The sequence below is a fragment of the Peromyscus eremicus genome, chromosome 19 (genome assembly GCF_949786415.1).
Source record: "Peromyscus eremicus chromosome 19, PerEre_H2_v1, whole genome shotgun sequence".
In the NCBI taxonomy this organism is placed as follows: domain Eukaryota; kingdom Metazoa; phylum Chordata; class Mammalia; order Rodentia; family Cricetidae; genus Peromyscus; species Peromyscus eremicus.
In genome coordinates, this window is record NC_081435.1 from 46,935,298 (window position 1) to 46,949,528 (window position 14,231).

General features: G+C 38.6%; 1 protein-coding gene across 1 annotated transcript in view; it reads left to right on the forward strand.

Annotated features, from left to right (window-relative positions):
- The window catches only part of Adamts19 (ADAM metallopeptidase with thrombospondin type 1 motif 19), a 201,261-nt gene extending 191,104 nt beyond the window's left edge, over positions 1-10,157 (forward strand). Inside the window, exons 22-23 of the mRNA XM_059246204.1 lie at positions 5,305-5,482; positions 9,023-10,157. Coding sequence (XP_059102187.1) covers positions 5,305-5,482; positions 9,023-9,174 — 330 coding nt within the window. The 3' untranslated portion in view covers positions 9,175-10,157. The remainder of the gene's footprint in view (positions 1-5,304; positions 5,483-9,022) is intronic.
- The last annotated feature ends 4,074 nt before the right edge of the window (positions 10,158-14,231 follow it).

Genomic DNA, 14,231 nt, shown 5'->3' on the forward strand with positions numbered 1-14,231 from the left:
CATATAGTGGAAAGCAACAAATGTCTGAGTTCCACAGGCTGGTGGTCATGGCTGAACTGTCATTGGGGAAAGGCTTTCTCCAGGACTCTTTCCACATCTCACTTGAGTGGCAAAACCTACTACTCCGAATTCCTCCATCCTCTTGCAGGGCCTTTACTTTCTCCACAGAACCTGTTTATGTCTGTAAACACAATGTATTTGACAAGTTTCTTGCTTACCTTAACTGGCCATATAAATACAAGCCCCTAAGGGTGAAATGACCTTTTCTCTCCTGTGTCCTTCTACACCTGAGTATCCAAGAAAGTACATTGACACATTTTGAGCATATATATATATATATATATATATATATATATATATATATATATATGAGAGAGAGAGAGAGAGAGTAAATTAATGAAATAAGCTTTATGGTTATAAAGTTATTGGCACTTTGAGGAAATTAATTGTGCATCTATTTAAACCATATTAGATAATGCCTAGAACACACCAGGTGTTTATGAACCCATTTGTGTTGCCGTCTAATAAATAATTTCCTTCATATTGTCTATAGATAGGGTAACTGTATGTCTTCATTTACTCAAGACTGTCCAACTGCATTTCTATATTCTTAGAATAATTATAAACATTATCTTCTTCCTTGTGTCCTGATGGGTAACAAATTGTGTAGTTTCTGTATCTGAAGGCAAATTGTGCCAATGAATCATCGTCAAGGATTGTGCCTCATGCTACATAATCTGAATTTTGACAAAGATATCGTTTCTGTGTTTAATAGTAAGACAGAACGATGTTCTAGTTTGCGTTCTCTTGTTGTGATAAAACACTCTGTACAAAGGCAACTTGGGGAGGAAAGGTTTTCTCTGGCTTATAAATCTTGATCATGGTACATTATTGTGGGGAAGCCATGGCAAGAACTCAAGGTGAATCTGGAGGTAAGAACTGAAGCAGAGACCATGGAGAAACACTGCTTACTGGCTTACTCTCCATGGCTTGCTCAGCCTGCTTTTCTTTTTATTATTTATTATTATTATTATTATTATTATTATTATTAAATTATTTTATATCCTGGCTGTAGTTTCCCATCCCTTATCTTTTCCCAGCCTCTTCCCATCCTCATCCCCTTGTTCCCAGCCCCTAATCCACTCCTTCATTTCTGTTTAGGAAAGGGCAGGTCTCCCTTGGGTAGCAACAAAACATGGCATATCAAGTTACAGTAAGACTAAGTACCTTCCCATGTATTAAGGCTGGGCAAGGCGACCCAGGATGAGGAGTAGAGTCCTGAAGCCAAGTAAAAGAGTCATAGATAGCCCTTGTTCCCACGGTTAGGAGTCCCACAACAGGACCAAGCTACACAACTGTAATATATATGTAAAGTGCCTGGGTCAGTCCCATGAAGGCTCCCTGGCTGTTCATTCAGTTTCTGTGAGCCCCTATGAGCACAGGTTAGTTGATTCTGTGCATTTTCTTGTGATGTCCTTGACCCCTATGGCTCCTACAATCCTTTCTCCCCTTCTTCTGCAAGATTCTCTGAACTCTGCTTAATGTTTGGCTATGAGTCTGCATCTGTTTCCATCACTTACTGGATGGCACCTCTCTGATAACAATTGGACATAGGCATCAATCTATGTGTATAGGAGAATATTGTTAAGCATCACTACATTGATAATTTTTCCCCTCTTGTCATGTTTGGTTCCATTCTAGGTCTCTGGGTCACCCAGCTTATGAGTCCTGGTGTTCCAGGCAGTGTCAGGGATGGACTTACTCTTCTGGCATGGGTTTTAGGCTTGTCTGGTCATTGGTTGGCCCCTCCCTCAATCTCTAGGCCACCTTTACCTCCAGCACATCCCATAGGCAAGACAGGCTGTAGATCAAAGGTTATGTGACTGGGTTTCCTTCCAACTCTCTCTACTTGAAGTCTTACCTGGTCACAGGAGATGTCCAGTTCAGGATATGTATCCGCTATTGCTAGGAGTCTTAGCTGGGGTCATCCTTGTAGATTCCTAGGAGTTTCCCTTGCACCAGCTTTCTTCCCTGACCCTGAAATTTCCCCGCCCCAACTTTTCCAGTAGTCTCTTTCAGTACTCTCTCCATGACCACTCATGTTCTCATCCCAACCCACCCTCAGTCCACTCAAAATCTTTTCCATTTCCCCTTCCCAGGGAGACCCGAACATCCCCCCATGAACCCTCCTTGTTACCTAGTCTCTCCTGGTCTGTGAATTGTAGCATAGTTATCCTTTACTTTACAGCTAATATCCATTTATGAGTGAGTACAAACCTTGTTTGTCTTTCTGGGTCCAGATTACTTCACTCAGGACGATTTTTTTTTTCTAGTTCCTTCCATTTGCCTACAAATTTCAGGATGTCATTGTTTTTAACAGCTGAGTTATACTCCATTGTATTAATATACCACATTTTTTTTATCCATTCATTCCTTGGCTGAGGGACATCTAGGTTGTTTCCAGATTTTGTCAGTCTTCTTTTTTATACAACCCAGGACCACCTGCCGTGGCACTGTCCATAATGGGCTGGGCCTTCCTATATCAATCATTAATCAGGAAAATGCCTTCTAGATATACCCACAGGCCCATCTGTTGGAGGCAATTTTTTAGTTGAGGTTCTCTCTGGTTGACTGAAGTTTACAGCAAGCTGTCAAAAACTAACCACTATAAAAGGTAAAACAATAATAACAGCAACAACAACAATAATAATAATTCAGCATCATGGGGAATAGGGAAAGGTTTCTAACTGTTTCACCTGGGAAGAGCAGTAGGAAACAGCTAGGATCCAGCAATGTTTAGCTCTCCAAGTCTAATCCATATCCTTAAGTTCATGCTCCATTTCTAGCACTTCTGAGCTGGAAAACTTATTTAACTTACTCAGGCCTCTGTTTCTCTCTGATTGGGAATGACAATAATAGTGCTTGTGGGTATCACAAGAAATGTCCCATACAATCTCTAAACACCAGTGCCTTGACGTACAAGACATGCTGTAGCTATGTTGGCTAGTGTTGGGACTGCATGGTACAAGGCTTTCAGAAGGGGTGATGCCAATTTCTTTTGTCTCAAAGGAAACTGTGTCTTTGTAGAATAATTTATTATTTAAATATTAAACAACTGGCATAAAGTGGATGAAACTGCCTGGCTCCCACTGTATTTAGTAATCTGTTTTTAATTCCATGCATTAGTTACTGTGCTTTGTTAGTAAAGGGCATTAAATACAATCCCAGATCTGCAGTATAACTATTCCATTCGTTTTATTTTTGGTATAGGATCCAGAATATAATGGGTAATCAATGAATGTTTTTAAAACTCCAATAATTGATGGGGCATTCTGAGACACTCAAGCGAAGAACCATTTTTAAGACTGTTGCACACAACTTTTGCCATGATGTTTCAGTTTTCCCAGCAAATCATTAGTTAATGAAACAAGTGTTTAACTTACACTTGAAAACTGCCGAAGAACAGTAACATTAATCATAAATTGTGTAGAAGTTTTACTTCCATGGTAGATTAGAACTTAAACTATTGCTGGGATCAACTGTAATACCTTGCTTAACACAATAGGGAAATAAGTCCCAGATACATTAGTTGCTAGAGGCTATATTAAAATCAAAGTCTGTTAATTCCAACGCCAAAATTATTTTGGCTTTCTTTTTTAATGCCTGTCTGTTTCTAATCATAGTGATGTCATTTGAGAAAATACCAATTATTTAGTTTTGTCTTCTGTAAGAAGTAAAAAAAAAAGTGTAGAAGACTTCCTGGGCTCCCAGCTGTCTCCCTTCAAATATTCACTCTTTTCACACATGAGTGATAAAACTTTTACCAAATTGTATTTTATGAAGAAAATAATTATTACTGCTAGGCTTTTTGTTTTATTATTGAAGTTTTCTAGTGGGAATTAAATTCTAGAAGCATTAAACACTTAATTTAATAAAGTTTATTTTATTAGTTTCAATAGAAGACATAATACTGCTTACTTAAATAAATTACGGAATTGACATTATTCCTTGGGTACTAGGTTGTTTCTCAAGTTGTGCTCAAATCATTACAAAATTGATTTTCATAAGAACTGTAACTAAAGTTTTTTTTTTATTCCAGTATTCCTGAAACAACCATTCAGCCATTATCAGTTAATTCTATGTTGTCATATGTCTTTAGTTATTTTTGGTTTTTGTTAATATTTCTGAAAAAAAGATTTGATTTTGTTAATAATTCTGAAAAAAGAAAAAGATGTGCTGCTAAGTTTCACATGCGTCTTTTATAGTCTTGTAAATTGGAAGGGTTAGGAGTGGTCAGTGATAGATTTCGAGGCTTTTTGGGAAATGATTGAGGACCATTGGGGACATCCTCTGTCTCATCACATGGAACCTTTCCACGGTAAAGATGTTCTCACCTCTTAGTTTTCTCAAAGAGCCTCATTGTCTTGAAACTCTACAGAAATATTAGGAATATAAATCAGAATACCTTTCCACGTATTCTTACCCTATAGATGTTTTAAGTTTTTATTGTCTTTTTTAAAGAAGTATTTTTCCTGGAGGTTAAGGAGAAAGCAGAGTCTGTAACGTGCTTGTGTTACAAACAGGAGGATGTGGTTAGCGCTCTAGTGCCCAGCACCCATCATCTCAGTGCTGGGTGGGGCAGACAAAAGGCTCAACCAACTCCAGCCAATGAGAGATCTTCTCTCAGAGGAACCGGATGGTGTTTCTGAGCACAACATCTGAGGTCCTCCTCTGGCTTAAACACACATGCACACAAGAAAATAGATAATAAATAATCAAAAACGTGTGCATATATCAGAAAAATCTCTCTACGTTATTCTTAGTGCCCCTACATATGGGCGTCTATGCTTTAAATCATTAATATTACACAAATTAAACATAGGTAGTTGGGACAATATGGAGGCCTAAATTTTATTATATTTAAATTTATTGCTTTATTTATGTTTAATTTCCATAACTAATTTATTTGAAGTCTACCCCCCATGCCCTCCCTTTCAACTACCCTACCCCACTATTACCTCCTAATTTCTGTTGTTTTTTTTTTAAGCTCACTGAGTCTCTGCTGCCAAGTGTGTATCTATGTATGGCATCTACATACATGGGTCATGAATAGCTCATTGCATAGAAAATGACAGGGCAAAGAGATAATCCTTGGATCAGCACAATATATTCCCCTTACATATAATTTTTGTATTTAAGATAACTATGTTTTCTCAATCATATAGATAGATAGATATAGATATGGTGGCTTGAAATTCAGACAAAGAAAACAGCAAAATAATCTGTACACATTTTCTTCCCTAGTGTTCCATTACCTGTGGCAAAGGCATGCAGTCTCGTGTTATCCAGTGTATGCATAAGGTCACAGGGAGACATGGAAGTGAATGCTTTTCTTCAGAGAAACCTGCAGCATACAGGCCCTGCCACCTTCAGCCCTGTAACGAGAAGATAAATGTAAACACAATAACGTCACCTAGACTGGGTAAGCAGATCGCAGAGTGCATGGCTTTCAGAAACACAGAAATAGTTTTAGGTCATCTATTTCCTTAAAGCTTGAGAATTATTAAACCATACCTGTTAACGTGGCTCTAAATTGAGTCTGTTTAAATACAGTTTAGTCCAAATGATCAGAGGTGGGTTTTTAAACGTTTCATGAAGACTCCTTTCCTTCCATGAAGTATTTACTCAGAGCTAAGTCTAGGAAATAATGATGCCACACAGCCTGAGGTCACCTTTTTAATGTTGCAAAAGAATTTAAGCTTCAGTCTAGTCCAAGTATCAACTGTGCAGATATCTATAGGAGGGGGAAGTTTTGAATAAACTTTCAATTCCTCCATTGGCCAATGGCCTCCTCATCCTGGATGCAAATTTTCCTTAGAATAGAGAGTATAAAAATGGTTCCCTGTAAAAATAAACATCTAAGTCTACACAACAAAATGTGGAGTACTTTTCTTATCTTTGAGGATAAAAATATAAATTTATAAGCCCTGGCAATATTTATTTCTTTTTGTGTTTTTTAAATTTACTCTTAAATTGATATAGGAAGTAACAGGTTTCTTGGCATTTTCATTCATACTTAGCTCGGTTGACCTACCTTCTCTTCTCCATCTCCAGGTCACCAACACCCACTGTACCCCTATCCCCACAATCACCAGGACCCACTGTACTCTCCATGCCCACGGCCACTGGTACCCACTGTACCCTCATCCCCATGGCCACTGGTACCCACTGTACCCTCCAGCTCCAGGATTGCCCTTTTCACCTTCATATCACATGTGCTCTATTACCCTCCCCATCCTGCCCACTTAAAGCCTCTCTTGTTCTCATTTGATGGGCTACTTTCCTGGCCTCTACCCACTAACCACTAACATAGAAATACACACACACACACACACATACACACACACACACACACACACATATATATATGACAATTAGAAACTAGGAACCACATATGAGAAAGAACATACAATATTGGTTACTGGCAATATTGTGTTATTTGTATTTTTATATTATGAAATATTTTTGTAGTTAGTCTCAATTCTTGTTATATCATCTAATTTATCATCAAAAAGGATGTGCCTTTTAAATGCAGGTAGCCTGTATTTGTGTAGAAAATCTTAATGGCTGAATTATCTTTTATATCTGTGGCAATTAGGGCTTTTAACAGCACTTCTACTTGGAAACCAGTGGATTAATTTTTTCACCTGTGTGTATAACTTCCAGGAGAACAATTTAAATCATGGGACTATTTGAATAACTGCCAAATAAAAGGGAGTAATTTGTCTTATGTACTTTTATACTGTCAACACAAAATTCAATGAAATAGATAAGTTTGTTTATTCACGGAAATGCAACAATTCTTTTTGAGCCCAATAATGTTTCTCAGAAATAATTAGTTTAAATAGAATAAGATTAATCAAAACAAAAGTTAAATAGCCCTAGAGCAGACGCCTCAAATACATGCTTTCAATAAATCATGACCCCTTCTCTAACAATCACAGGGAGCCTGTGAAGTATAATTTAGGAGAAAATCATAGAATAAAGGGAGGGTTTTGTTAAAAATATATTTTTTTCTACTTATTAGTCTCTGACAAATGTACTGGTTGCTCTTCTGTTGCTGTAATAAAATAACCAAAAGCAAGTTAGGGAAGAAAGAAGATATTTACATCTCTGTCCATCGAGCCTGAGGGACGGCATGGCAGCAGACCATAAGTCCAGTCAACCACACTTTATGGACACACAGAGAGCAGAGAGGGAAAGTGAGGCCAAAGTGTAAAATCTCAAAGCCTGTTCCCAGTGCCTTACTTCCTTCACCAAGGCTCCACAGCTTACATGTTCTGGAACCTTCCCACACAGCACCATCCACTAGAGACCAAATCTTTCAAATAAGTGAGTTGATGGAGGATATTTCTCATTCTAACCATAATGAATGTGTACCTTAAAACACAACACACCATTGTTGAGAACTTTAAGTTTTATAAAGTAAACTAATGTACTGAATTTGAGCACACATGCATACAAAAACCTGTTGCAAAATGAATTTCATAATGGATGCTGGAACACACTTCACTTGGACAACCTGAATTGTCTAGATTACATCTTCAATCCTAACCCTGGTGATAAACCACTGTAGATCTCAGTCACCTGTAAAAACCAGGAAGATTCATTCTTCACATAGTCTGCTTTCCTTTCTTGCTATATGGGAAAGTGTAATGTACAGTAAACATGGGCACATTTTCATTTTGCTGTTTCTTTGTAGTTTCAATCATAGGAATAGTTATTAATACTCAATCCCATAGTGATAACTATATTAAGTCAGGTGGGGTGGTACATAGCTCTCTTCTCAGAACTTGGGAGGACCAGGAGGCAAAATGCTCAACAATCTAAGGCCATCTTGGGTTACATACCGAGTGAATTCCAGAACAATATGAGTTACACAGTGATACTGCTTCAAAGAAACAATTACTTGTATATATATACATATATATATATATATATATATATATGTATATATATGTATATATATATATACAGAGGGGAAGAAAAAATGCTTTTTTCATTTTAATTCTAACTACTAAAATCTATGGAAAAAAAACTTAACTGAAATCTATAAAATTGCAATGTTGAGCTAAACATGGCTGCAGACAGTTATACTCTCAACACTCAAAATTTACATACCAAGACCCCATCTAAAATAATGCATTCAGGGCTTGGAGAGATAGATCCATGGTTAGGAGTTCTAGATCTTGCAGGGGCCCCAGCTTTGGTTCCTAGTACCCACATGGTGGCTCACAACCATCTGTAACTGCAGTTACAGGGGATCTGATGCCCTCTTCTGACCAGCTCAGGCAGCAGCTCATGGTAGACATCCATATTTGCAGACAAAATATTCATATGTATAATACAAAATAAATAGGTCTTTAAAACATAAACGATACATAGATCTACAATAGATATTCTGGTTGATCTCAGCAGTCAGCTTGTTGAGATCTAGACTCACATGAGAGACCAGCCTCTTGGCATCCATGCTGGAACTTATTTTGGCTACCCTAATTGAGGTGGAAAGACTCATCCACTGTGGATAGCACCAGTCCCTAGGCTGGAATCTTGGACTATATGAAAAGAAAAAAGTGAGCTGAGCTGAGCTGAGCATCTATCCCTCTCTGCTTCTTGGCCTTGGGCCCACAATGCTTTTGTTGGAGTATTTCATCACAGCAACAGGAAAAAAGCAACTAACACGGATGATTAATAGATGCAACTGAAACTTAGAAGCTTCTCCTGCATATTGACGGTGAGCAATCTGTTCTCAGCAATCTTCAACTGTCCCCAGCTAAGAGTGTCATTTATTCACCTTGCTGTCTTACAAGGCGTACAGGTCTTTGTCTTTTACCTCCTGTCAGGTAAAATGAACAGGTAAGAAAATGAGGCAAATTAACTCCATGAAAATGAGTAGAAGTTGTTCCTACTGATGGTACATAGGAGCCTTCACAGAGTGAATTCATCATGTTCTGTTTCCCAGCTGCCCTGACCTTCAAGTGCCTGGGAGACCAGTGGCCAGTGTACTGCCGAGTGATACGGGAGAAGAATCTGTGCCAGGACATGCGGTGGTACCAGCGCTGCTGTGAGACCTGCAGGGACTTCTATGCCCAAAAGCTGCAGCAGAAGAGCTGACCTCTGGCAGGCTGGCTGACTGGCTCATAGCTTTTTGCTCTTACATTATTTATAAATACACACACACTAGCATGTTTTTCAGACCAAATATTATCAGATTACATATAATTTAATCAAATTAATTTATTTGCCTGCCAGACATATAATGTGGTGCTTGTTTTGGTTATTCAAACATCTTGATTTTTTACTGTAAGGCTTCATAAATAATTTTATGTGAATTGAATAACTTGGGTCTAGTAAACTTATAAAAGACAAATGATCATTTTTTTTTTCATTTAGGGCTGTCTGTAAGGTGCTATTTTCTCTCCACCAATACCATTAAGTTATCCAGTGTGTACACTACCTTGGCATGATAGCTTAGCTATACATGCAGAAAAATGACCTATATTCTTGTGTCCTGCTGCAGAACCTGCCCATTTTCTGTAATCTGCAGGAGATGTGTAAACAGAACAAACCTCACGGTCTTGAACAAGTTTAAGAGAATGTATTATGAATTTGATTCAGATTTAGAGGCAAGTATAGGATACCTTCTACTGTAATGATACTTTTATATTAAGAGTGGGAAAGTCAAGACAGAGACTTTGATCATGTTTGTGAACGTGCACTTGAACACAAGTATTGTGACCACAAAGCACTGTAATGATGTACACTGAATCACCGTTGCACTGTTGGTGTGGGCGTGGAGAAGCTGTGACAGATTTGGCAGCATCCTATAAAACCTGTATTGTCTTAACATGGCATTAGAGCGTAGCTTTTTAAAAACACTTCCAATGAAGAAAACTGATCCACCTACATCCTTCCTCCCCTTAGAAGATTTATTAAAGAGTATAGTACTTGAGCTCACAAATCATATGAGCAAAGGTAGTAAATATTTTTTCTCCTTTTCCCTAGGAATAAGAAAAAAAGGAAATGAGATTCAGATAATATTTTGATAGTTTCATTGTGTTTTGCCTTTTAAAAATAAAAATTATAACTCTCTGAAATGTTCAAAAGTCATCCTAAATTTTTTTTCTTGTAAGAAAATATTGTACATGATTCACATGGTTTCCTAGTTGTTGTTGTTGTTTTTTTCCAATAAAAATATGTGAAACTTCCTTTGGGGAGAGAGTTCTTCACAGGGCTGTCTGCATTTTCATACTTGGCAAGAAGAGGCACCATTTGCCTGTTCTGAAATATCCACTACAGGAAGCCTGCAGAGTGAGCTACAGGGAGACAGAGGGTCTCTTTTTGGAGCAAGAAGAAGTTGTGTTTACTTGAGTCCTAAAGTGTTCAGCTTCCCTAAAACTGAGGTCCCTTTTCTTACAGTGCAGCCAACGGCTTGTGCAGGAAGCAGCTGACCCTCTCTATCTTACTGTAGATACAAAAAACGCAGCTCTCATCTCAAAGGGAGTAAGAGATAGCTTATTCGGAATCCACATTTGAGTGGCTTATTCGGGATCCACATTTGCGTGGTCAAGGCCTGGGAATACAGATTTAGGTTACCTTAAATTCCACGATCCAATGTGGAAGAAGTTTCATGAAGTTTTTTAGTTTTACAAAGAAAGTCTGAAATCAAGTTTAAAATCCATTAGTGGGTATGTCAGAGAGGTGGTTACAGCAATATGGGGCAGGCTTTTCCACAGGCCTCAGATGAGATTCTTAGCTTTTGGGTTCGGTGGGAGAGCTCATTGTCTGCTAAGTTAATAGATTCCAAACAATTTTTTAATCTATTAGTCACAGGATGTTAGTTCACACACAGAAGTGAACAAGGGTATTGAGGGGACTACAGCAAGCCAAAGATGAGGAAATTATTCTCTGGATCTGCAACATCCCAACCTCTCCACATCCGTGCAGTTTTAATCTATCAGTCTGCACATAGAACTTCTTTCTAGGAATTCTCCTTGAAGAATTCAGAGAATAAGTAAGAGAAAAATGTGGATTCCTGGCCACTGTTACTCTACTAGACCCTTGATCTTTAACGCAGATTCCTCTGTCTTCCACTCTGAAATTAACAAAGGAAGCTTGGCACACTGCAAGTAGAGTTAAACCCTTAACACTTTCACTGCACTCAATACTTCTGCATTGTATTTTCACACCCTCATTTCAACTCCATTCTAATATTGGAGGGATTATGTTTCTAGATTATTCCTTAATATGAAAACCCCTCTTTTTCTAAGAGTACAAAACAGATTTACTCAATTCAGTCATACTAGGAAGCAGGACAAAGACATCCTGGGAACCCCAGAGTATGTCTTCGATCTGTAAATCTCTTAGCTGCTGATATGTAAGATTAACAAACATCCACACATTTTATAAAAGATAGTAGGTGAACAGAAGAAATGAAAATGAAATAAGAGGAAACATTCTCAATTCTGTTCCTTAATTTCTGAACCCTCAAATCTCTTCAAATTAGGATAGCACCTCTGTGTTGAAGTGGTTCAGAGGATGAACAGTATCCAAGAGCTAAAAAAAAATAAAATAAAATCAGTGCCTTGGGCTTCCAAGTTGCTTTCACTTGCCCAGTGCAACAGCTAAAATTGCTTTAAAAACTTTCATTTTGTTGGTGGCACCCTTTTTAGGGCTGTGAGGGGCAAAGATTTGCATCACCTCATAGCCACATTTTCTGTTACAGCACTCAACAAAGAAGTTCAGAATATTACTAGGAAATACACTAAAAATCTGTACACCACTAAGTTAAAACATCTAAAGGAAATGAACAGGTTTTTAGATTCAACTGAACCACCAAAGTCAAACCAAGAAGAGATCAACAGTTAAAACAGACCCATCGTGCATACAGAGATCTAAATAATAATTAAAAATACCTTCCAACCAAAAAAAGGGCAAGCCCAGATGGAGTCACAGCAGTCTCTTCTAAAGAATCTGAAAGAATAGTCTTTTAAAGAATAAGGACAGGCCCAAGCAGTGGTGGCACATGCCTTTAATCCCAGCACTCAGGAGGCAGAGGTAGGCAGATTTCTGTGAGTTTGATACCAGCCTGGTCTACAAAGTGAGTTCCAGGACAGCCAGGGCTGTTACACAGAGAAACCCTGTCTCAAACAAACAAACAAACAAACAAACAAAAAGAATAACGACAACCAATGCTTCTTAAATGACTGAAAGGAGAAGAGAGAAAAAGAGAAGGAGCACATACAAACTCCTATTAAGCCAGCATTATTTTAATACTGACATTAAGTAAACACACACACACACACAATACAGGCTAATGTCCCTGATGAACACATAGGCAAAGATTCTCAATAAAGCACTCCGAAGCTGAATACAGGCATATATTAAACAGATCATCCACCATGATCAAGTTGGTTTTCTTCTGGTGATGCAGCAACAATTCAACATATGCAAGTCAATAAATGTAATAGCACAAGTGGACTTAAAGACAAAAGTCACATAACCATCTCAATACATACAAAAAAGGCCTTTGACAAAATTCAACGTGTCTTCTTGATAAAAGTCTGAGGGAGAGTAGGACTGGCGGGAACCTACCTTAACATAAGAAAGGCTACATCATCCTTAGTGGAGAAAACCTAGAAGCAATTCTACTAAAATCGGGAAGAAGATAGGTCTGTCAGATGCCTCTATTCTTTTTTAATATAGTGCTTTAAGCACTAGGTAGAGGCATAAGACAAGAGAAGGATTTTAAAGGGATACAAATAGAAAAAGAAGCCAAATCATCCCTATTTGCAGATGAGTTGATATTATACAGATGAAGCCCTGAAAATTCTACCAGAAAACTTCCACACCTGATTAAGAATTTCAGCAAAGTGGCAGGATACAAAATCAACTTATAGAAACCTGTAGTCTGAGAAGTAGGTCATGGGAACACTGCCATTCATAATAGCCTCAAAAAAATATCTAGGAATGAACCCAACCAAGAGGGTAAAAATCCTCTACAATGAAAACTTTAAATCTCTGAAGAGAAAGATTGGAGAAGGCACTAGAAGATAGGCCTCCTACCCTCATGGATTGTGAGGATTAATACTGTGAAAATGACCTTTTTACCAATAGAAATTTACAATCATTGAAATCCCAATCAAGAAAGACAAACATGGTATGTACTCACTCATAGGAGGATACTAGATGTAAAACAAAGATGACTAGACTGTTTGCTACTCACAACTCCAGGGAGGCTACCTAGAAAACAGGACCCCAAGAAAGACAGGGATCGCCCAATGGCAGAGAAATGGATGAGATCTACATGAACAACCTGGACATGAGTGGGGGTAATGAAGAGCAAAGGTTGAGGGAAAAAGAGCTTAGGGGAGCAGGAGATCCCAGTTGGATCAAGAACAGAGAGGGAGAACAAGGAATAAGAGACCATGATAAATGAAGGCCACATGAGAATAGGAAGAAGCAAAGTGCTAGAGAGGTCCACAGAAATCCACAAAGATACCTCCACAATAGACTACTGGCAATGGTCGAGAGATAGCCCGAAATTGACCTACTCTGGTGATAGGATGGCCAAACACCCTAATTGTCGTGCTAGAAACCTCATTCAATGACTGAGGGAACAGGATGCAGAGATCCATGGCCAGGCCCCAGGTGGAGCTCCAGGAGTCCAATTGGTGAGAAAGAGGAGAGTTTGTATGAGCGAAAATTGTTGAGACCAAGATTGGAAAAAGCACAGGGACAAATAGCCAAACGAATGGAAACACATGAACTATGAACCAACAGCTGAGGAGCCCCCAACTGGATCAGGCCCTCTGGATAAGTGAGACTGTTGATTAGCTTGATCTGTTTGGGAGGCATCCAGGCAGTGGGACCAGGACCTGTCCTTAGTGCATGTGCTGGCTGTTTGGAACCTGGGGCTTATACAGGGACACTTGGCTCAGCCTGGGAGGAGGGGACTGGACCTGCTTGGACTGAATCTACCAAGTTGAACTCAATCCTCAGGAGAGTCTTTGCCCTGGAAGAGATGGGAATGGGGGGTGGGCTGGGGGGAACTGGGGGGGGGAGGAGAACAAGGGAATCCATGGCTGATATGTAAAATTAAATTAAATTATAAAATAAAATTTTTAAAAAAACTAAAAAAAAAAGAAAAAGGGGAACAAAAAAGAAATCCC